The sequence below is a fragment of the Somniosus microcephalus genome, chromosome 3, assembly GCF_052327205.1.
Source record: "Somniosus microcephalus isolate GS21.2 chromosome 3, FLI_Smic_1.0, whole genome shotgun sequence".
Taxonomy (NCBI): Eukaryota; Metazoa; Chordata; class Chondrichthyes; order Squaliformes; family Somniosidae; genus Somniosus; species Somniosus microcephalus.
The window spans coordinates 232,279,481-232,304,396 of record NC_140989.1 but is presented as its reverse complement, the minus strand read 5'-3'; the positions used below and the strand labels follow the sequence as shown (position 1 = coordinate 232,304,396).

The window sequence follows — 24,916 nt, the reverse complement described above, 5'->3', positions numbered from 1 at the left end:
ACTGCCTTCGATAATGCAATGGAAGACTGGACCACGTATGTGGAAAGAGTCGAAGTATATTGCAAGGCAAATGAAGTAGCCGATGAGAAAAAGGCATCGGTACAACTAAACGTAATGGGCGCAAGAATGTACAGCCTATTGCGGAACCTGATCACTCCAGCCAAACCGATGGCGAAGAGTTTTAACGAAATTGTTGATATCCTACAGCAACACCTAAATCCTACACCGCTGCTGATAGCAGAAAGATTTAAATTCCACAAGAGAAATCAGCATAAAGATGAGAGCAATGCTGATTACCTTACGGAACTATGCAAGCTATCAAAGCGCTGCCAGTTCGGAGCAGGACTGGCAGATACCCTACGGGACAAATTTGTCTGTGGACTCCTGAGTGAAGGAACACAGAAGAGGTTACTCTCAGAGAAAAAGCTGACGCTAGACAAGGCTTTCAGCGTGACAGTATCGTACGAAGCAGCAGCAAGGGGAGCTGCGGAAATACAGCAAAAGCCACAGGAATATGGCACCCATGAAATGACACGGGGATTTGAAAAATGTTATCGCTGCGGCAGAACAACCCATGACCAGAAGGACTGCTGGTCCAAGGACAAAATATGCAGGCAATGCAGAAAGATGGGACACATTGCACGAGTTTGCAGGTCCGGGAAGAAGACTAACGACAACAAAAAGACTACAAAGGAACAGTACAGGAAAGTACAAAAGATGACGGACAGTAGTTCCGAAGACCAGAAGAGCGATAGTGAATCCGGGAACAAGAGAGTAAGCTGTCTCAAACTTCACAACGTAATCGCAAAAGAGGATCACCAAACCATTTGGGCCACCCTCACGATAGCAGGGTCCCAAGTCAAAATGGAATTGGATACAGGATCAGCCCTGACCATCATGAATCGACGAGACTACGAGTGGCTATTCTCACACATACCCTTGAAAGACACATCCATTGTCTTGAGGACGTATACGGGGCAGAAAGTATACCCCAGAGGGAAAATAAGGGTGCCTGTCGAATACAACGGCAAGGAAATACAGAAATTGTATCTGTACATACTGCAAGATGGTGGACCACCGTTATTGGGACGTGAATGGATCAGAAAGATAAGTTTAGACTGGCACTCCATTCAGGCACTGACTGTGGCTGGTAAAAAGGATGACGACATCACACCTGGTCAATTGTCAAAAATCTTAGCTAACGCTAAAGAGGTATTTCAACAAGAACTGGGAACACTTAAAGATGTAACCGCCTCGATAAAAATAGAAGAGAATGCAATTCCCAAGTTTTTCAAAGCAAGACCGGTACCGTATGCAATTCGCCCAGCCGTCGAGGCAGAGCTGGAGAATCTGGAGAATGCAGGCGTGTTATCTAAGGTAGTCTGGAGCGAGTGGGCGACACCCATCGTTCCTGTCATGAAGAAAACGTTAAACAATAAGTCTGAGGAGCCAAGGAAGGTTCGCATCTGTGGGGACTTCAAGGTGACGGTGAACCCAGTCCTTCACACAGTACAGTATCCTCTCCCGAGGATAGAAGATATTTTCGCCTCACTATCTGGAGGGAAGCGTTTTACAAAAATTGACCTAGCACAAGCATATTTGCAGATGGAGGTTGAAGAATCCTCTAGGAAGTATCTCACGATAAACACTCACAAAGGCCTTTACCAGTATAATCGACTGGTATTCGGAGTAGCATCAGCTCCGGCGATGTGGCAAAGAGCGATGGAACAAGTCCTGCAAGGGATTCCGGGGACTCAGTGTTACTTGGACGACATCCTAGTGACAGGTGAAAATGACAGTGAACACCTTGCCAACCTAGAGCAGGTGCTCACTAGACTAAGAGAACATCGGCTACGAGCCAATCGCCCCAAGTGCGAGTTTTTTAAGAAACAGATATCGTATTGTGGCCAAGTGATTGATGAAGAGGGGTTACATAAGTCCCCTGACAAAATTGAAGCGGTAGTTAAGGCTCCAGCGCCTGAAAATGTGTCACAACTGAGGTCATTCCTCGGATTGGTGAATTACTACCATAAGTTTTTGCCGAATTTGTCCACAATTCTGCACCCACTGAATGCCCTACTACAAACTGGAGTAGCATGGAAATGGAGCGATGAATGTAAGCGGGCCTTTCAGAAGAGTAAAGACCTAATCACTTCAAGAGAAGTATTGGCTCACTACAACCCATCACTACCGATAAGACTGGCGTGTGAAGCGTCTCCCTACGGCATTGGAGCGGTACTGTCACATAAATTCCTTGATGGTTCAGAGAGGCCGATAGCTTTTGCGTCACGCTCGTTAACTTCAGCCGAGCGTAACTACGCCCAGATTGACAGAGAGGCCCTCAGCCTGGTGTGGGGGGTGAAGAAGTTCAATCACTACCTGCACGGTCAGAAATTTACTCTACTAACAGATCATCGACCTCTTGTCTCCATTTTCAACCCTCAGAAGGGCGTCCCGATAATGACAGCACAACGGCTACAGAGGTGGTCCCTTTTCCTAAGGGCACACTAATATGACATCGAGTACAAAGGAACTAAACAGCATGGGAATGCTGATGGATTGTCGCGCTTACCGTTGCCGATGGTGGAAGAAGCACCTGCAGTGGATCCTGTGGAGATATTCCACTCGATCATAGTCGAATGTCTACCTGTGACGAATGCAAACATAGAAAAGGAAACACGAAATGACCCGACACTCTCCAGGGTCTATGATTTAATGGTGAAGGGATGGCCAGCACATGGCAAACCACTGTTGCCAGCATTCTCGCCGAGAAGAGAACAGCTGTCAGTGTGCAGAGGAAACTTGATGTGTGGATCCAGAGTAGTAATTCCACCCAAATTGAAGGATAGAGTGCTCAGTGAGCTTCATGAGGGTCATCTGGGAGGGGTAAAAATGAAGAACTTAGGCAGAGCGTTTGTGTGGTGGCCGGGAATCGATAGAGAAATCGAAGAGATGACCAAGAGCTGTACAGGATGCCAGAAGGTCCAAAACGCCCCACCACAAGCCCCTCTACATCCATGGGAGTGGCCCTCATCTCCATGGCAAAGGGTGCACATTGATTTTGCTGGTCCATTTATGGACTCGATGATTTTAATTGCGGTGGATGCACATTCAAAGTGGCGAGAGGTAATAAAAATGTCCTCAACCACCACAGAATAAACTATCACAGTCTTACGAACCATATTCGCCAGAAATGGGCTGCCTGAACAGATTTGCTCCGACAATGGACCACAGTTTGTGTCTGAAGAGTTCCGGAGGTTCTTAAAGAACAATGGTGTTAAGCATTACACATCCGCCCCATATCATCCAGCCACCAATGGATTGGCTGAGAGGTTCGTTCAAACATTCAAGAAGGCTATCAAGGCAATGTGTAATGAAGACATACCCCTACAACACAAGGTGGATAACTTCTTGTTTGCCTACCGGAATGCGACACATGCGGTTACCAACCAAACTCCAGCCATGATGTTCTTCAATCGAAGAATACGATGCCGCTTGGATTTGGTTAAGCCAAACATCTGAAGAGATGTGGAGAACAGGCAGTTTCAGAATATGAATGAAAGGCCGACCAGGAGTTTTAAGATAGGTCAACCAGTTTTGGCCCGGGACTACCGCACAGAGAAATGGCAGCCAGGAACGATCTGCACACGGCAAGGACCTCTAATGTATACCGTGGACGTTGGAGAGAGCATTGTAAGACGCCATGCTGACCAGATTCTAGAGTCACTGGAAAACGTCAAATCCACACCACGATCCGATATACCTGGTGATGAAACCGAAGTACCTATTGCATCTACCTCAGAATCGGTGATATTGGAAGCAGACGAACCAAACAACGACGTTGATCCCGAATCAACTTTGCCAGAAGAACCTGATACCCAAAAGAGGCGTTATCCAGACAGAATCAGGAAGCCTCCTCAAAGACTGAATTTATAATTGCTTAACTTCAGCTAATGTATATAGCAACTGTAATTGTAAATATGTTATTTAATTATTAATCGAATGTTATGTGCTGTTTAGCTAAAAGGGGAGGAATTGTAGTGTATGTACTTTGAAGAAGGAACTATATTCTGCAGCCCCTGTATACTGCAGTACCAGTAGAGACCACCCCTGTATATAAGCCTGTGTAGTAACTTTGCATAGTAGTTCCAGTTTTGTCTCCACTGAGTAAACACCTGTTATAACCAACTCCTGCAGTCCATGTCTCAATTACACATGGACGTAACAACTTTGGTGTCAAAAACAGGAAGGCAGATTATTATCTGAATGGCAATAGATTGGGAGAAGGGGAAGTGCAACAAGCCCTGGGTGTCCTTGTGCACCAGTCACTGAAGGTAAGCATGCAGGAGCAGCAGGCGGTTAAGAAGGCAAATGGTATGTTGGCCTTCGTAGCGAGAGCGTTCCAGTACAGGAACAAGGATATCTTGCTGCAGCTGTACAGGGCCTTGGTGAGACCACATCTTTAGTATTGTGTGCAGTTTTGGTCGCCTTATCTGAGGAAGGATGTTCTTGCCATGGAGGGAGTGCAGCGAAGATTCACCAGGCTGATACCTGGGATGGCAAGAATGACGTATGAGGAGAGATTGGGTCGATTGGGCTTATACTCGCTGGAGTTTAGAAGAATGAGAGGGGATCTCATTGAAACTTATAAAATTCTAACAGGACTGGACAGACTGGATGCAGGAAGGATGTTCCTGATGGCCGGGGAGTCCAGAATCAGGGGTCACAGTCTAAAGATAAGGGGTAAGCCATTTAGGACAGAGATGAGGAGGAATTTCTTCACCCAGAGAGTGGTGAACCTGTGGAATTCTCTACCACAGAAGGCAGTAGAGACCATTTCATTAAATATATTCAAGATGGAGTTCGATATTTTTCTTAAGGCTAAAGGGATCAAGGGATATGGGGAGAAGGCAGAGACAGAGTACTAAATTTGGATGATCAGACATGATCTCATTGAATTGAATGGCGGAGCAGGCTCGAGGGGCCGAATGGCCTACTCCTGCTCCTATCTTCTATGTTTCTATGTTTTAAACAGAAGACTGATTAACGAACACCTACTTAAGGTACTGTGCACCTAACTTCAAAAACTAAATTTGAAATGCTTCTCGCCCATTTCAAAGGCATTTGGTTATTGCAAGTCTCACACATCACCTAACATGGTGTAATCCTGCACTTCTTGTATTGTTAACTTTCCCAGACTGTTCCAGATAATCGAGATTATTTAAGTCTCGCAAAGCAATTTAATACTCCACTATCATCTTCCGATGCATAGCACTTCACTTTCTCTCTCAAGCAACGGACAGTAGAGTGTAGACATGCTGGATTGTTCAAGTTAAAGGCATTTGGTTGGATTAGGGCAATAAAGACTTGATGGATAGTCACTTTATATTTAGCTGGCTCACAAACTTGGATAGACTCTTGGAAAATGTCAATATAGCATAATGGATAGGTTGTGTCAGTGGCCTTGAAAAAGGAAATATTATTGCCAACCTTGCAGAGGATCAGAGCAACAATAATAACAACAACTTGCATTTATATATTGCCTTTAATATAGTAAAACGTCCCAAGTCACGTCACAGGAACATAATCAGGCAACAATTGACACCGAGCCAAAAAAGGAAACATAAGGACAGGTGACCAAACAATTGGTCAAAGAGGTAGGTTTTAAGCAGCGTCTTAAATGAGGAGAGAGAGGTAGAGAGAAAAAGAGGTTTGGGAAGGGAATTCTAAAGCTTAGGGCCTAGCCGGCTGAAGGGACAGCCGCCAATGGTTGGACGAAGGAAGTGAGGGATGCACAAGAGGCCAGATCTGGAGGAACATATATTTCTCGGAGGGTTGTAGGGCTAAAGGAGGTTACAGAGATAGGGAGGGGCAAGGCCATGGATGGATTTGAACACAAAAATGAGAATTTTAGAATTGAAGCGTTGGTGGTCTGGGAGCCAATGTAGGTCAGCGAGTACAAGAGTGATGGGTGAATGGGACTTGGTGCGAGTTAGGATACGGGTAGCAGAGTTTTGTATGAGCTCAAATTTATGGAGGCTGTAAGTTGGCAGGCCAGCCAGGAGGGCATTGGAATATTTGAGATTGGAGGTAACAAAAGCTTGGCTCCAGTGACTTTGAGAGAAATGCTGCCATACTTGGAGATGGCACCATTAGTCAACATTATGAGGAAAATATAGACAGCCTTGGTGAAGATGATGGGGGTGATTTTTGTATCTACAATGCTGAATTTGGCTCAAAAAGCAGACAGTCGCGAGTGGAAAACCGTGGCTGTTCCTCCCAGCCACTTATCGCAGACTGACTGGTGTTGCTGATTGCCCCTGTGGCAACCTGGATAAGATCTGGTTGCAAACAAGTTCAAGGCGCCTATACTTATGTTCAAATCCCTCCATGGCCTCACTCCTCCCTATCTCTGTAACCTAGAAACATAGAAGATAGGAGCAGGAGTAGGCCATTCGGCCCCTTGAGCCTGCTCCGCCATTCAATGAGATCATGGCTGATCATCCAAATTCAGTACCCTGTCCCTGCCTTCTCCCCATATCCCTTGATCCCTTTAGCCTTAAGAAATATATCCAACTCCTTCTTGAATATATTTAATGAATTGGCCTCCACTGCCTTCTGTGGTAGAGAATTCCACAGGTTCACCACTCTCTGGGTGAAGAAATTCCTCCTCATCTCTGTCCTAAATGGCTTACCCCTTATCATTAGACTGTGACCCCTGGTTCTGGACTCCTCGGCCATCGGGAACATCCTTCCTGCATCCAGTCTGTCCAGTCCTGTTAGAATTTTATAAGTTTCAATGAGATCGCCTCTCATTCTTCTAAACTCCAGCAAGTATAAGCCCAATCGACCCAATCTCTCCTCATACGTCATTCTTGCCATCCCAGGTATCAGTCTGGTGAATCTTCGCTGCACTCCCTCCATGGCAAGAACATCCTTCCTCAGATAAGGCGACCAAAACTGCACACAATACTCAAGGTGTGGTCTCACCTGTACAACTGCAGCAAGACATCCTCGTTCTTGTACTCGAACCATCTCGCTACGAAGGCCAACATACCATTTGCCTTCTTAACCGCCTGCTGCACCTGCATGCTTACCTTCAGCGACTGGTGCACAAGGACACCCAGGTCTCGTTGCACTTCCCCTTCTCCCAATCTATTGCCATTCAGATAATAATCTGCCTTCCTGTTTTTGCCACCAAAGTGGATAACCTCACATTTATCCACATTATACTGCATCTGCCATGCTTCTGCCCAATCACCCAACCTGTCCAAATCATACTGGAGTTTCTCGGCATCCTCCTCACAGCACACACGCCCACCCAGCTTTGTGTCATCTGCAAACTTGGAGATATTACATCTAGTTCCCTCGTCTAGATCATTTATATATATTGTGAACCTTCTTCAGCCCTACAACCCTCCGAGATTGCTGCGCTCCTCCAGTCTGGCCACTTGCGCATCCCAGACCATTGGCGGCCGAGCCTTCAGCTGCTGAGGCCCTAAGCTCCGGAATTCCACCCCCTCATAACTTCTGCGCCTCGCTACCTCGCTCCCCTCCTTTAAGTCACTCTTTAAAAGCTACTTATTTGTCACCGCTCCTGATTTTGTTTGATAATTGCTCCTGTAAAGCACCTTGGGGTTTTCTACTTTGTTAAAAACGCGATATAAATGCAAGTTGTTATGAAGAGAAAGGTTAGTGTGTGAAGTCAAGGAAACATGAGAATGGACGAGTAGCTGTCACGTTCTGGTCTGACTGCTGTCTGAGGCGCTGCTCATTCTTACAAGTGCTGCTTGTGGACTACCTGTTCTGCCAAATTGGCTAAATATCTAACACTGGTCTGCTTCTACTCAGATGTTTGCCAACGCTATTTCTGTTCTGAATTGAATTCCAGCTGAAGCCACAGCTGGTTTTAGTCTACCTAATGCTGCAGCAGCCACACTGCACAGGTGCCAGTGCGTGCTTCTGCCCACATTTCAAAGATTAATAAGGTAACTGTATTGTATAATGGCACAAAAACTAACTTCAAGGATTCTTGTGTTTTACCCCAGGTTTACCTTGTGGGCAGTGGATAACACTGGAAGACGCTCCAGACCGAGTGCAGTTACTGTTAAAGTACCTTGTCCACTCGTGGATGATGTCAAGGCTAAAGGTACATTTTCCTGTCACATTTTCTTTTAACTGGTACGATAGCAAAATACTGCAGATGTTGGAAATCCGAAATAACAACAGAAAATGCTGGAAAAACTCAGCAGGTCAGGCAACATCCGTGGAGAGAAATTTGAGTTGACGTTTCGGGTTTGACCCTTCTTCAAAACTGGAGAGAAAAGGAACTAGATCGAAGGCAGGGCTGCGATCGGACAAAAGAATAAAAGAACCAAAAGAAGTAAAAGAGATTAGAAGCTAGACGAGATGGTAATAGGCTGGGATTAGGTGTAAAGTGTACTGGCAGGGCAAAAGATAGCTGCCAGGTGTGAGAGAGAAACAAAAGGAAAGGGGGGGGGGAGGAAAGGAGTGGAAAAATATAAGTAAAAATGAAATAGGGGCCGAGGTTATGATCTGAAATTGTTGAACTCGATATTGAGACCGGAAGGCTGCAGACTGCCTAATCGGAAGATGAGGTGCTGTTCCTCGAGTTTACGTTGAGCTTCCGTGGAACAGTACAAGAGGCCAAGGACGGTGAGGTCCGAGTGGGAATGGAGCGGTGAATTGAAATGACAGGCGACCGGAAGCTCGGGGTCACCCTTATGGACTGAACGGAGGTGTTCCCACTCGGACCTCACCGTCCTTGGCCTCTTGTGCTGTTCCACGGAAGCTCAACGTAAACTCGAGGAACAGCACCTCATCTTCCGATTAGGCACTCTGCAGCCTTCCGGTCTCAATATCGAGTTCAACAATTTCAGATCATAACCTCGGCCCCTATTTCATTTTTACTTATATTTTTCCACTCCTTTCCTCCCCCCCTCCTTTCCTTTTGTTTCTCTCTCACACCTGGCAGCTATCTTTTGCCCTGCCAGTACACTTTACACCTAATCCCAGCCTATTACCACCTCGTCTAGCTTCTAATCTCTTTTACTTCTTTTGGTTCTTTTATTCTTTTGTCCGATCGCAGCCCTGCCTTCGATCTAGTTCCTTTTCTCTCCAGTTTTGAAGAAGGGTCAAACCCGAAACGTCAACTCAAATTTCTCTCCACGGATGTTGCCTGACCTGCTGAGTTTTTCCAGCATTTTCTCTTGTTATTTCTTTTAACTGGTTCTCAGTTTCAAGAATCCATCAGATCCCAGGTAATCACTGGCCATAATTGACATACTATTCACTTTGTGTCCCAGGTAAACACTGTCCACATCTCTGGATTATTGGGTTTTTATGTTGTTGTTGGAGATATTTACCTTGGGTTATTCATCACTATCCACTCCCTCAAGTGAACCTCTTGCCCCCTGTGATAAAGAGCTGCATCTTTTTACTGCTCAATTTTTAGCTAAAATATAGCAAGTCTTGGGGGTTATAGCTAAGAACCCTTTCTCTGTACGCTGTCTACGGGAATGTATCATGTGTCGCTACGTAACTCTCCTCTCCTTGAACGGCAGACTGAATAAACATCCTTATCAGACTGGGCCTTGAACAAGTGATTTCAATTATAAAAGACAGATAAATGAAGAGGAAAACAGCATAAAACCGTGAAATATACATTTCCCTACTCGGCGTGAAAACTGAAATAATAAAGATGCCACTTACTTTCTCTCTAAACGTGGACTTCAAACAGAAGTTTGCTGGCTGCAGCTTCCATGTGGTCTAGCTCACTTGCTGGGCCAGCACCAAAATTTAAAACATACCGCTCTTCAGCTGCTGTTTGCAAGATTCCAATACTGTATCTAGACTGCTCTCGATAGAAATCCTACTCATGGTTATAGTTTTCTCAGTAGCTTTATTTGGAGAATCTTAATCGTGGTGATGGGTTTCCATGAATGTCAGACCCATCTGATAAAAAAAAACCATGATATATTTATGGAATCAGTTTCCACCACCTTTTCAGGTCGAGCGTTCCAGATCCCGACAACTCTCTAAGAGAAAACATTTGTCCGCATCTCCCCGCTAGATCTTTTGCCAATGGTTTTAAATCTATGACCTCTGGTTATTGACCCACTTGCCAGAGGGAATTGTTTTTCTCTATCTACTCTATCAAAACCTCTCATCATCTTGAAAACCTCTTAACCTTCTCTGTTCCAAGGAGAACAATCCTAACTTTTCAAACCTGTCCTCATAACTGAAATCCCTCACCCCTGGTAACATCATGGAAAACCACCTCTATACCCATTCTAAGGCCTTTACATCTTTCCTGAAGTGTGAATGTAAGAATTAGGAGCAGGAATAGGCCATACAGTCCCTCGAGCTATACAATAAGATCATGGCTGATCTTCAACCTCAACTCCACTTTCCTGTCTGATCCCCATATCCCTTGATTCCCCATAGCATCCAAAAATCTATCTATCTCAGCCTTGAATATACTCAATGACTCAGCATCCACAGCTCTTTGGGGTAGAGAATGCCAAAGATTAACAACCCTCTGAGTGAAGAAATTCCTCCTCATCTCAGTCTTAAATGGCTGAACCCTTATCCTGAGACTATACCCCTAGTTCTAGACTCTCCAGCCAGGGGACACAACCTCTCAGCCTCTACCCTGTTAATCACCCTCAGAATCTTATATGTTTCAATGAGATCACCTCTCATTCTTCTAAACTCCAGAGAGTACAGGCCCAGTCTACTCAATCTCTCCTCATAGGACAACCCTCTCATCCCAGGGATCAATCTAGTGCACTTTTGTTGCACCTCCTCTAAGGCATGTTCGTCCTTCCTCAGATAAGGAGACCAAAACTGTGCACAGTTCTCCAGGCATGGTCTCACCAAAGCCCTGTACAATTGTAGTAAGACTTCCTTACCCTTGTACTCCAACCCCCTTGCAATAAAGGTCAAAATGCCATTAGCCTTTCTAATTGCTTACTGTACCTGCATGCTAACTTTCTGTGTTTCCTGTACGAGGACACCTAAATCTCTCTGAACATCAACATTTAATAGTTTATCACCATTTAAAAAATATTCTGTTTTTCTATTCTTCAAACCAAAGTGAATAACCTCACATTTCCCCACATTATACTCCATCAGCCACCTTATTGCCCATTCACTTAACCTGTCTGTATCCCTTTGCAGGCTCCTTGCATCCTCCTTACATCTTACTTTCCCACCTAGCTTTGTATCATCAGCAAACTTGGATACATTGCACTCGGTCCTTTCAGCTAAGTCATTAAAATAGATTGTAAGTAACTGAGGCCCCAACACTGATTCTTGTGGCACCCCACTAGTTACAGCTTGCCAACCGGAAAATGACCCGTTTGTCCCTGCTCTCTGTTTGCTGTCTGTTAACCAATCCTCTATCCATGCTAATATATTACCCCCAACCCCATGAGCCTTTATCTTGCGTAGTAACTTTTTATGTGTCACCTTATCGAATGCCTTTTGGAAATCCAAATATACTACACCCACTGGTTCCCCTTTATCTACCCTGCTAGTTACATCCTCAGGAAACTCTAAGGGGGAAAAGTTTGGTTGCTTTGCGCCTCCCTTAGAGGGCGCAAAGCAACTAGCGTCCGGGCGCAGTGATGTTTGTGCCGCTCGCGAAATTGACCGGGCATTTTGCGGCAGCGCTAAACACTACCTCCGCGATTTCCTGCACCCGCAGATCGCGACGTCAGTCGAGCGTGCAACGCCCCGGTAGCACCCCGGACCGGATATTAAGTGGCGCCCCCTACCTTACCACCTGCCGCTAGCAACGGCAGGTTGAGGGGAGCGTTTTGCAATCGGGAAGGGACTGGGGGAGCGCTATTTAAAGGCGACCGCTTCCTGACTTTTTTTGTCGGCGACATTTTTGAACCATGCATTCTGTGAGAGAGAGACTGACTTCTGGAGAGATTCAACACTGTGTGAAGGAGTTTTGGGAACTGAGCAGCACTTTGCAGGTTCATTTTGATTTGACCTTCCTTGCATCGATTTAGAAGAGACTGTGGGGGCTGCACTCTGAGCTCTTTCCCTGGGCCTCTCCATTGTTCTTTCCAGCAGATTTGATGTACAGGTCTCTCCAGGCCGAGATTCAAGGTTGCAATGAGCAAGGTGTGGATGGAGAGCAAGATCGACCCTCCCCTTTAAGAACTGGCCGGCGCCAGTGTGTCTGTGTTCCATTGCTGACTGACAACACATGAGCTTCGCCAGCGCTCTGAGGTAGCACCTCGCTCCTTGGCATTAGCGCCTTAAGAGAGGTGTGTAGTGCCTGATTTAGCGCTCCAATCACCTCCAGCGGCGATAGAAGCCAAGTTTGCAGTCGGAGGCGATAATTATCGCCAGGCGCTAAACTTTGAGCCCAGCCGATAATTGCGCCCCAAACAGGGCGATACTGAATTTCTCCCCCTAATAACTTTGTTGAACACAGTTTCCCTTTCATAAAACCATGTTGACTCTGCCTAATCATATTATGATTTTCTAAGTGCCCTGTTACCACTTCCTTTACAATGGATTCCAGCATTTTCCCGATGACTGATGTAAGGCTAACTGGCCTGTAGTTCCCTGTTTTCTCTTTCCCTCCTTTCTTGAATAGCAGGGTTATATTTGCTACCTTCCAATCCGCTGGGACTATTCTAGAATCTAGGGAAATTTGGAAGATCACAACCAATGCACCCATTGGGCAGGATTTTCATTGGGCCTTGGAGGCGGGTGGGGGTTTAAAATTGTGAAATCAGGGGGGCACAAACCCACCTCCATGCCAGTTTCAAAGGAGGCGGATACCCGGCCTATGCTGGGAGCCGCCTCCCCGAGGCAGGAAGGGGATTAGTGCCAATTAACTGCCTGTTAACAGGTAGTTAACAGGCTGTTTTTAGCCTAATCCCTATTTTTATCCCTGAAGTATGGGATTCCCGACGGCTCCAAATCACGCCAAGTTAGCGAGGCGGACCGTTGGGCTGAAGGGCATGGAGGGTTCGAGATGTCCGGTGTTCAGGTGAGTGATGGGTGCATGAGTGCAGAGGTAAGTGTGTTTGGTGTGTGTAAAGTGTTTAAATAAGTTTTACTTACCTTTACTTACCTTTACAGCCTTCCTTCCTTCAGGTCTCGGGAGTCCCTCATCTCATCGGCACAGAAAGCAGAATAGCCGCGAGCTGTCAAAATCTGCAACATTCTGCTTTCTGTTCTGGACAGATCTCTAAATCAGCCTGAGAGGAAGGAATTAACTTGGAGTACAGATTGTCAGGGGTCAATTTTAACTCATTTGCGGGGAATTGTCGGGTTCCCCGAATTTAGTGTTTCCCATACCAATCTAAATGGGTCTGTGAGATTGATACAATTTTAACTCAATTGGCCAATTGATTTCCAACGTGTGGGAAGCCTTGGCAATTGAGTATTTCCAGTCAGAAAGTCGCAGAATATGACATCATCATTGCTGCTGCTTTTAAGGTCCACAGCAAGCCTTGCTTCTTCTGCAGGCTTCCAAACTTCACCATTAAGATGGCACAGGAGCCTGCAGGAGCAACGGCCAGCAGGAGGGCAAGAGCTGCCCCAAAATTTGATGAGGCTTCACTCCTCATCCAACATTGCTGGATGGTGCTAGGGCCCACAGGGAGGTCCTGTTCCCTTCTTCAGGGAGGAAGAGGCCTCCCAGACAGACCAAGGCAGTATGGCTACAGGTGGCTGGGGAAGTCAACTCCTTGGGGCTCACACGGCGCACCTGGATGCAGTGCAGGAAAAGATTCCATGACCTTCATCGCACTGGAAAAGTAAGTACTGTGTGATGTTTCCATCACCCTCAATCTGATCCCCATTGCCTTTCCTCACCTGCACTCAGCTTTAGCAATCTCTTCCTCCACATCCCACTTGACACTCACATCCATGCACCCTTACCCATTCCCTCTCTATGCTCACATTCACAGAACTATTCCATCATGCAGCCCTCACACTCCCTCTCACTCTGATGCTTTGAACACAACTGACAACACACAGGGAGGGCCCGTGGTCTTGGAACCTCACTCCATCTTTGTCTCCTTCTAAGTATCTATGCTATGCAATCTCTGCACTCACTCCTTCATTCTCACTCAACCTCCACTTGTCTCCCTCATTGCAGGAAAAGAGAGCTCACAACAGGTGTGAGCGAGCCAGGACAGGAGGAGGGCCGCCCTCATTAGGCCAGCTCACCCCCTGGGAGGAAGCCATCCTGGAGATTGTCGGGGCTGACAGAGATGCGGAAGTTGGGGAAGGACAGACAGGTGCATCGCAGCAAGCTGGTGACAGAATAGTTTCCATCTCTCTCATTGGCATTGCATGAGTCGCTGATAATGATTCTGAAGCTACATCATATGGACTTATGATCATCTGCAAAATGCAATGTGCATGTAACCTTGGCATCACACCTCTAACTTTTTCCTTGACTCCCCCACAGGACCATCGAGAGCCCCCTTCCCCAGTGTGCAGGCGGAAGAGCCTGAGATGCCAGACTCCTCAGAGGAATCTGCAACCTCTGAGGGCGCAACGCCAGCAGAAATAAGTGCACCCAGCACCAGCGCAGACACTCACGCCTCGGTGGGACCTTCGGGACATAGAGTAGAGTTGTTACCAGGTGTATCACAGCTCACAAGTGAGCATCAGCAGATTGTGGAGGCAGGGACAGCAGTGGAGAGTCCTCATCGGAGGGCGCAGGAATCTGCCAGCTCGGCTCAGCTGCATGTCGACCCTCTGCCTCTGGGTCCATCCGTAAGATCAGAGGTGATGGCACTCCATGCACAGATGCAGGAGTCTCTGGCAGGTTTTGTCTCCAGGGTCGCTGCAAGTGTGTAGCGAACATGAGCAGAGCCTTTGTGGAGTCAGTGGTGCATGAACGCATCAACACGGACAGGATGGCTACCTACGTGGAAATAATTGCTGCCTCCATGGTAAGGCTGGCTACCGTAGCGGAGAGGATGGCTATGGTAGAGGAGAGGAGGGCTGCAGTAGAGGAGAGGAGGGCTACGGCCATGGAGGAGGTTAGTCGCCAGGGTATGGAAAATATGGTGAGTGTTCAGAATAGAATAACATCTCTTGAGGAGCGATGGGCATCTATTGAACACAGAAACCAGACCTTCATGGAAGTCCTTCTGAGTAGGACTGCCATTGCAGATACGGGTCCCCATGGCCCCCCCGATGTGCAGTGAGATAGACATCTCAACTCCTGCACAGGCGCAGGAGCAGCAGACTGCTGACGAGCCCTCACAGGCTCGCCACCCCAGAGGACGCCCACCAAAGGTGTTGAGACAGGAGCAGCAGTAAAGTGAGCAAGGGGCCTCCACATCTACTGAATCCACAGGGGAACCACTACGTAGGAGCATGCGTAAGAGGAAAATAAAGCACTAATAGTCACAAGGGTAGTCACGTGGGTGAAATGTTGTGTATTTTGTAAAAATGACATCAGTTTGTTTTGCCTAAAAATTCTGATGACAACTGCTGCATTTGTGGCGTGTGTCATTTCGCGAATGGGGCTGGAGATCCTCTAGTGCCAAGAGGGGAAGGAAAAAAAGGCGTCCCATGCTTCTGGTAGATGCCTCAGTTGAGGAAGCGCTGAGTGAGGCTGGCGAGAGGGGTCTTGCAGGAGGTCACACTGGAGAAGTGTGTGAGACTACAACCTTCCACAGGTGTGGTTAAGCCTGGTAAAAGTAGCCCCAGAGCTGAGACAACAAAGTTCTGCCACCTGCAAATAATGACTGATCAAATATCCTCTTCAATGTTGGATCTGCAGCTGATAGTCAGCAAGCCAATATTGTTCACGCCAGGTTTCACAGACGTGATCCCCACCAGGCGCGTTTTACATGGGAAAAGGGTTAAACAGGCAAGGGCCTGTTAAAATGGGATTATAAAGGCCAATCAGTGCTGTTTAAGGGCCCTAAAGACCAGTTCCGCCTGTTGCAGGTGGGATTGATTCGGGTCAATCAGACACATCTAGGTTAAAATGGCGTGGAGGCGGGAACCAGGCGGGGGGGTTCCCGACCCCCAGGTTTTGCGATTTTAACCCCCCGCACGCCTAAAAGCCCGCCTGTCGGCTGCGTTAAAATCGAGCCCAAAATATTTGTTTAAAGTCTGTCATTTCTTTATTCCCCATTATAATTTCTCCTGTCTCAGCTTACTTTTGCTATTCTCTTCCTTTTTACATACTTGTAGAAGCTCTTAGAATCTGTTTTTATATTTCTTGCTAGTTTACTCTCATATTCTATTTTCTCCGTTTTTATCAATTTTTTGGTCATCCTTTGCTGTTTCTAAAGTTCTCCCCATCCTCAGGCTTGCTACTATTCTTCGCAACATTATAAGCCTCTTCTTTCTAATGCTATCCTTAACTTCTTTAGTTAGCCACGGATGGATCACTTTTCCCATGGAGTTTTTATTTCTCAATGGAATGTATATTCGTCCGACGGAAATATTTCACTCTCAAACTCAACGTGAAATTTATCATATTATGGTTACTCTTTCCCAGAGGATCATTTGCTATGAGATTATTAATTAACCATGTCTCATTACACAATACAAGATCTAAAATTGCCTGTCCCCTGGTTGGTTCCATGAAGTATTTTTCTAGGGAACTCTCGAATGCATTCCATGAACTCGTCTTCCAATTTGATTTGCCCAGTCTGTTTGAAGATTAAAGTCCCCCACGATCATTATATTACCTTTGTTACAAGCCCCTATTATTTGTTGATTAATGCTCTGTCCAACGGTATAGCTACTGTTTGGGGGCATATTAATTACTCCCACCAATGCTTACTGTCCCTTGTTATTTCTTATCTCCACCCATACTGATTCTACTTCCTGATCTTCCGAGCCAAGATCCTTTCTCACTACTGTCCTTATGTCATCCTTTATTATCAGGACCAGCCCCTTCCTTTTCCATTCTGCCTGTCTTTTTGAAACGACAAGTACCCTGGAATACTTAGTTCCCAACCTTGGTCACCTTGTAATGGCTATTAGCTCTCTATTTGTGCCACTAATTTGTCTATCTTGTTATGAATGCTTCGTGCATTCAGATAAAGAGCCTTGAATTTTAAATGTTTTACCATTATTCCCTGCTTTCATCTTATTTGCTGATGCACTTTTACCGTTAAACTTTCTTTTCCTTCCTGTTACACTCTGCTTATCTTTACCCAAATCGCTACACTGCTCCACTGCCTTGACTTTTCTCTTTAGATTTCTAAATTTTCCCTCACCTGACCACCCCCGCCCCCACCACCCCACCTTTTAGTTTAAAGCTCTATCTACAGCCCTAGTTATTCAATTCACCAGGACACCAATCCCAGCCTGGTTTAAGTGGAGCCCGTCCCAATGGAACAGCTCCCTCTTTCCCCAGTACTGGTGCCAGTGCCCCATGAATCAAAACCCCTTCCTCCCACACTACTCTTTGAGCCACACATTTAACTCTCTGACCTGCTTGTCCCTATGACAATTTGTGCGTTGCTCAGGTAACAGTCCAGAGATTATTACCTTTGAGGTTCTGCTTTTTATTTGGACCCTAGCTCCTCAAACTCTCTCAGCAGAACCTCATTCCTAGCTCCTAGTCGTTGATTCCTACATGGACCACATCAACTGGATTCTTCCCCTCCAACTCCACATTCCTCTCCAGCCGCGAGGAGATGTCTTTAACCCTGGCACCAGGCAGGCAACACGGCCTTTGGAACTCCTGGTCACAGCTGCAGAGAACAGTATCTATCCCCCTGACTATACTGTCCCCTACCACTACAATATTTCTTTTCACTCCCCCCACTTGAATGGCCTCCTGTACCACGGTGCCATTGTCAGTTTGCTCTCATCCATACAGGCAGCAAGAACCTCAAAGGCTGAGGCTCCTCCAGCACTGCACCTGGGGTCCCCTTACCTGCCTGAGTTGCAGTCACCCCCTCCAATCTCTGACCACTAACCAGACCAGTACCACTATCGGACCAAAGGGGTGTGACTGCCTCCTGGATCAAAGTGCCCAGATAACACTCCCCCTCCCTGATGTCCCACACTGTCTGCACCTCGGACTCCAGCTCAACAACTCTGAACTGAAGTTCCTCAAGATGCAGACACTTACTGCAGACGTGATCATCCGGGATCGCGATGCTCTCCACAAACTCCCACATGCTGCACACCACCTGCACTGTTTACCCGCACGATTTATAACCTTTTTAAGATGTATTTAGTTTATTAAAATTCATGTATTTAATTAACTTTGTTTATAGTTTAGTTTTTAACTAATTACTAGATCTAGTTTATGTTCTAGGTAGATGAAATTAAATATTTACCTGTAACAGAAAGCACTACAAATATTGGAGGCAAAAAGCAGCACCTCCTTCCCACTCTGCTCCGAATTCTCCCTCTCTCCAAATTCCCAAGTTTAACACTCTGTTTAGAAGCACTCTGTTTAAGGTCACACTGTGCAGACCACTCTGTGGTACCTAGAATTGTCCACAATACTCCAGCTGAGGCCTAACACATGAATTATAAAGTTCTAACATGATCTCTTTGATTTTATATTCTATTCCTCTACTTGTAAACCCAAGTAACCCAGTTGCTTTTTTTAACCATCTTATCAACTTGCTGTGCAACCTTCAAGGACACCAAGGTTTCTCTGCTCATCTACACCTTTCAAAATCATGCCATTTATAGTATACTGTCTTTCCATATTAGTCCTCCCAAAGTGCGTCACTTCACACCTCTCCACATTGAACTCCTCTGCCATGTTTCTGCCCATTTCACCATCCTGTCTATGTCATCCTGAAGCCTATTACTATCCTCATCACTATCTACCATTTTGCCAAGTTTCGTATCATCTGCAAACTATATATATGCTGCTCTCTACATCCAGGCCGTTCCTCCTGCAGGCTCCTGTGCCATCTTAATGTTGAAGGTTGGAAGCCTGCAGAGGAAGCAAGGCTTGCTGTGGACCTTAAAAGCAGCAGCAATGATGACGTCATATTCTGCGACTTTCTGACTGGAAATACTCAATTGCCAGGGCTTCCCACACGCTGGAAATCAATTGGCCAATTGTGTTAAATTTGCATCAATCTCACAGACCCATTTACAATCGTGTCGGAATCACTAAATTCGGGGAACCCGCCAATTCCCCGCACCTGAGATAAAATCGACCCCAAAGACTCAGCATTCCCAGTGCTCTGGGGCAGAGAATTCCAAAGATTCAAAGTCCTCTGAATGAAGAAATTCCTCCTCATCTCAGTCTTAAATGGCCTACCCCTTATCCTGAGACTATGCCCCCTTGTTCTAGACACTCCAGCCAGGGCAAACAACCTCTCAGCATCTACCCTGTCAACCCCCTTCAGAATCTTGTGTTTCAAGGAGATCATCTTTCATTATTCTAAACTCCAAAGAGTATAGGCCCATTCTGCACAATCTCTCATAATAGGACAGCCCTCTCATCCCAGGAATCAATCTAGTGAACCTTCGTTGCACTGCCTCCAAGGCAAATATATCCTTCCTTTGATAAGGAGACCAAGGGATAAAAATTCAGTAGCGCCCCTACCTTCGCTGGGGCGCTAATTTTAGCACCCCGAAAAAGTTAGCGCCCCCACAGCCAATTTTCCCAGGTAGTGCCCCGAGAGGGAGGAGGGGCGCTACTGGAAGCACCCCGTGTCCCTCTTGGGGCGCTGTGAGCCAAAACCGCGGCTCTCACGTCGCGCGGCAGTACTGCAGGCCTTCCTCCCCTTTTTAAAGGGGAGGGGCCTGGCACAGCGCATCCCGGCACCCAGCTGGGCCACCAGGGATCGGGAGTGCCGGCAAACGAGCCCAGCACTCAAGAGGAGTGCCGGACTCACGGAGAGCAGCCGGCACCCCGCAGGGGGCTTCACGGGGGCCGGGAACAGCAACGGGGGCAGGTGCTGGCAGGTGGCCAGCAACAAAAATGACCACCCGCCACCTCCCCTTTAACAAGCACCGCCCCGGCCGCAGGTAGGCCCCCCCTGACCCTCTAGGACATAGCATCCGGCGGTAAGTCGGGGGGCGCCACCCAATATTACAGCCGGGGCACTGCGCACGGTGATGACGTCATCGCCGGCGGTGCAGCACTAACATTTAGCGCTGCCGCTAACCTCCCGCTGAATTTCGCGGGAGGCGTTAGCGGCGCCACGCCCAGGCGCTGGTTGATTTGCGACCCCTTAGCACCCTCTTAGGGCACTAACGGGAGGCACAAATCAACCGAATTTAGCCCCCAAAACTGTGCACAGTCCTCCAGGTGTGGTCTCACCAAGGCCCTGTACAATTGTAGCAAGACTTCCTTACTCTTATACTCCAACCCCCTTGCAATAAAGGCCAACATGCCATTTGCCTTCCTTATTGTTTGCTGTACCTTCATGCTAGCTTTCTGTGTTTCTTGCACGATGACACCTAAATCTCTCTGAACACCAACATTTGAAAGTTTCTCACCATTTAAAAAATGTTCTGTTTTTCTATTCTTCCTACCAAAGTGAATAACCTCACATTTCCCCACATTATACTCCATCTGCCACCTTACTGCCCACTCACTTAGTTTCTCTCTATCTACCCTATCAAATCCTTTAATCATCTTAAACACCTTAATTATTTCATTATATTTGTCATCAACAAAATGGAATAATGCTTTCAATTCATTTATTGTCAATCTGAACGGATTCTGACACATCTTTGATCTCTCATATTATCTGGTATACTTTGACTTCTCCAGAAATTGCTGACAAAATCTATAACTTGTTCAATGGCTACACAAGTGGAAAGGAGCAACAAACCGCATACAACACACTGATGGATCTGGGCTCGTCCACCCTGCACCGAGTCTATTACCACTACAATCAGGACTACGAGCACTTTGGAGAATTCACCTGGCGCTGTGAAGATGAATTGGGACCGAGGTATGTGCACTTCAACCAGTTACAGGGTGGAGCGATCCATATTTTTTTTCACTCAAGCTCGTTTCTTCGCCAAGTTCGGAAGGTAAACACATGGAGACTAACTCGAGCAGTAATGATCTAGTCCATGATAGCAGGGAGCATTGTTGATGCTGATAGGCATTGCAGTTTACTACCAGTAAGTAGTAATAATCTGCTGCCGGCTTTATGTTTGTCTTCTTTTGCCAAGCACCAGGAATAGGAACTTTCTCACCAAGGTTCGGGGAAGGTAAAGGTTTGGTAGATAAGTGGAACAGACCGATAAAACTATAGACCAGCATGGCTTATTTGAGGGAGAAATTACACAGATCAATTATTGGGCTGTGTGTTCTTCACGAGCATCAGTAATGACCACACAGTGTATTACAGCATTTCAAAATAGAAAAGAAATAACGTTAAAATACTCATTACATCGCAGAAAGAACAGTTAATTTTCAACAGGACTGATTAAACCTTGCAAATCATTTGATTCTGACTCACCTTTGTAGACTGCATGCCTGGACAACTTCCTCACTTATGAAATTGTCTTGTCCATGTAGTTTGCTTGCCCTGTATTTGTGCAGTTTTAGGCTTCTGTTAATGTACTACTGAATGGTTGGAACTGGGTGGAATGAGGTCAATGAAAAAGAAAATTGGGTGTAGTGTAAAATGGGCTGCCAGTTCGCTATCACCTGTTCTGCGCTAGTGCCCAGGAGTGATTTTGCCTCCGCGTATCTGTGGTCTTAAACCAGCAAACACTGGCTGGCCGATTAGAGGGATTTGATACCCAGAGCACAGGCCATTGACCCAGGAGAACGGAGGGACCCAGGACCAAGACCAGCTTCCTACTTCTGATTCCCCAAGTGGTTGACCTCCAGTATTCTTAGAGACTAGTGTTGTAGTGCCAGGAAGAAGCCTGATAATTCCACCAAATCCACGGAGACGCAACTGGATCAGGTTGAGGACGGGGTCAGGGAGTGGGAAGGTGCCCATGGAGTGGATCATCCTTTCTTTTTTGCACCTTCATTTCTATTGTCAAAGGTGCAGAGGCAAGTTGTTTGTCAACCCTTTTGTTTTGAGGATGGTACGTGTCCGAAGAGAAGGAGCAAAATCATTTCCGAGGAGAGCTTAGTTAAATGTGAGCGATGTATAACGTTCTCATTGCAAGTATTGGTAACAGTGGTTTTGACTGTGGTCCTTTGGAAAACACAGTATGAATATTCCAGTTTAATTGCTCTTACTCATATGGAAAATCAGGAATCCCTTGGGCTGCTGTCATCTTTGATTATAGTTTACAAGCAGTGATGTTTCTGGAAAAGATATGTAGTTAGAGAACAGTGCATAACGTTGGCCCCGTTAGGTTTTCCTTTACTCACAAGTAGAATGTCCTTTTAATCCTCTACCGCCAGAAATTCCCGAGAAAACTCCAGACAATTCCTCCTGGGCAGGCCATTTTTTTCTTCATTTCTGCGTTACACACTATGGGGTCGGTTTTAACTCGGGTGCGGGGAATTATCAGGTTCCCCGAATTTCGTGTTTCCCACACGAATCTAAATGGGTGTGTGAGATTGATGCAATTTTAACTCAATTGGCCAATTGATTTCCAACGTGTGGGAACCCTTGGCTGTTGTGTATGTACCTTTAAAAGAATAACTGGTATCAGACTGCAGTACCGGCAGTGACCACCCCTGTATAAAAGGCGCTAGTGAGCCTCTGTTGTTTCAGTTTCACTATTGACTTCCAGCAGTAAAGACTTGTTTTGTTCAGCTCCTGCTGTCCGTGTCTCAATCATTCACGGACGTAATACTGGCAATGAGCAGATACGAACCTACCTACAGTCTGCACCACCTCCTGGGATCCATTCCTAAAGCGAAGTGAGCAGAGGTCGAGGCCAGAAAGAAAAAGAAAAGAAAGTGAGAGGCAGTAGAAACGGGCGTCGACCGTGGGCATCCGCCCTGTGTTGCGGAGTTGAAGATTGCTGGAGAAGCTGTCGGAAGCGGGGCCTGGTTCCTGTCGATGGTGCTTCAGCTAATCGGGCTGGTGGCAGGTAGTGCACTGATCCTTCCTGGGCTGCGGCGGTCGCGAACTCGAGCGGGTGGTTTGCAACGGGGCCGAGCAGCGTTGTCGGGAAGAAGAGAGAGAGAGGGTGGAGCACACAGGGCGCGGCCGGTGCTACGAAGCCGGGCTGCGTATAGACCCGCGAAGAGGGAGGCAAGAGTCCCACAGGGTTGTTCCACGATGGGAAAATAATAAAAAAAGAAATATTAAACGCGCAAGAAACCGCGAGGAGCTGCAGGTTGCAACGGGATCCACGGAAAGCAGTGCTAGCAACAGCAGGGAAGAAGGCAAAGAGCGGGAGGTGCCATATTAATCAGCGGATAAGAAGGCAAAGCGCGGGAGGCGCCATTTTGTTAAATCGGAGAAGAAGGCAAAGCGCGGGAGGCACCATTTTGTTAAATCGGGGAAGAAGGCAAAGCGCGGGAGGCGCCATTTTAGATTTGAAAGATGCCGAAGACTGGCTGTATCACTGCTTTTGATAATACAATAGAGGACTGGAACACGCATGTGGAAAGAGTCGAGGTATATTTCGAGGCAAACGAAATAGCTGAGGAGAAAAAGGCATCGGTATTGCTAAACTTAATGGGTGCTAGAACGTACGGCCTATTGCGGGACCTGATTACTCCAGCCAAACCGAAGGCGAAGAGTTTTAACAAAATTGTTGCTGTCCTACAGGAACACCTAAACTCTGCACCGCTGTTGATAGCAGAAAGATTTAAATTCCACAGGAGAACTCAGCATAAAGATGAGAGCAATGCTGAGTACCTTACGGAACTACGCAAGCTATCAAAGCACTGCCAGTTCGGAGAAGGACTGGCAGATACCCTACGGGACAAATTTGTCTGTGGACTCCTGAGTGAAGGAACACAGAAGAAGTTACTATCAGAGAAAAAGCTGACGCTAGATAAGGCTTTTAGCGTGGCAGGATCGTATGAAGCAGCAGCCAGGGGAGCTGCAGAAATTCAACAAAAGCCACAGGAATACGGCACCCACGAAATGACACGGGGATTTGCAAAATGTTATCGCTGCGGCAGAACTAACCATGACCAGAAGGACTGCTGGTCCAAAGACAAAATATGCAGGCAATGCGGGAAGATGGGACACATTGCACGAGTTTGCAGGTCTGGGAAGAAGACCAGCGACAACAAAAAGGCTACTAAGGAACCGTACAAGAAAGTACAAAAGATGACGGACAGTAGTTCCAAAGACCAGATGAGCGATAGTGAATCCGGGAACAGGAGACTAAGCTGTCTCAAACTTCACAATGTAATCGCAAAAGAGGATCACCGAACCATTTGGGTCACCCTCACGATAGCAGGGTCCCAAGTTAAAATGGAATTGGATACAGGATCAGCGCTAACCGTCATGAATCGACGAGACTACGAGCGGCTATTTTCACACATACCCTTGAGAGAGACATCCATCATCTTGACGACGTATATGGGGCAAAAAGTATAACCCAGAGGAAAAATAAGGGTGCCTGTCGAATACAACGGCAAGAAAATACGGAAATTGTATCTCTACCTACTGCCAAATGGTGGACCACCGTTATTGGGACGGGAATGGATCAGGAAGATAAACTTAGATTGGCACTCCATTCATGCAATGACGGTGGACGGTAAAAAAGATGAAGACGTCACTCCTGGGCGATTGTCAACAATCTTAGCTAACGCCAAAGAGGTATTTCAACAAGAACTGGGCACGCTTAAAGGCATAACCACCTCGATAAAAATAGAAGAGAATGCAGTTCCCAAGTTTTTCAAAGCGAGACCGGTACCATATGCAATTCGCCCAGCCGTCGAGACAGAGCTGGAGAATCTGGAGAAGGCAGGCGTGTTGTCTAAGGTCGACTGGAGCGAGTGGGTGACACCCATCGTTCCTGTCATGAAGAAAACGTTAAGTAATAAGTCCGGGGAGCC

The 24,916-nt window shown here is 46.6% G+C and overlaps 1 protein-coding gene across 1 annotated transcript in view; it reads left to right on the top strand.

The window, feature by feature from the left end:
- The window catches only part of astn1 (astrotactin 1), a 3,287,998-nt gene that overhangs the window by 3,232,228 nt on the left and 30,854 nt on the right, over positions 1-24,916 (top strand). The window contains exons 19-20 of the mRNA XM_085982255.1: positions 8,049-8,149; positions 20,741-20,924. Of these exons, the coding sequence (XP_085838381.1) occupies positions 8,049-8,149; positions 20,741-20,924 (285 nt within the window). The remainder of the gene's footprint in view (positions 1-8,048; positions 8,150-20,740; positions 20,925-24,916) is intronic.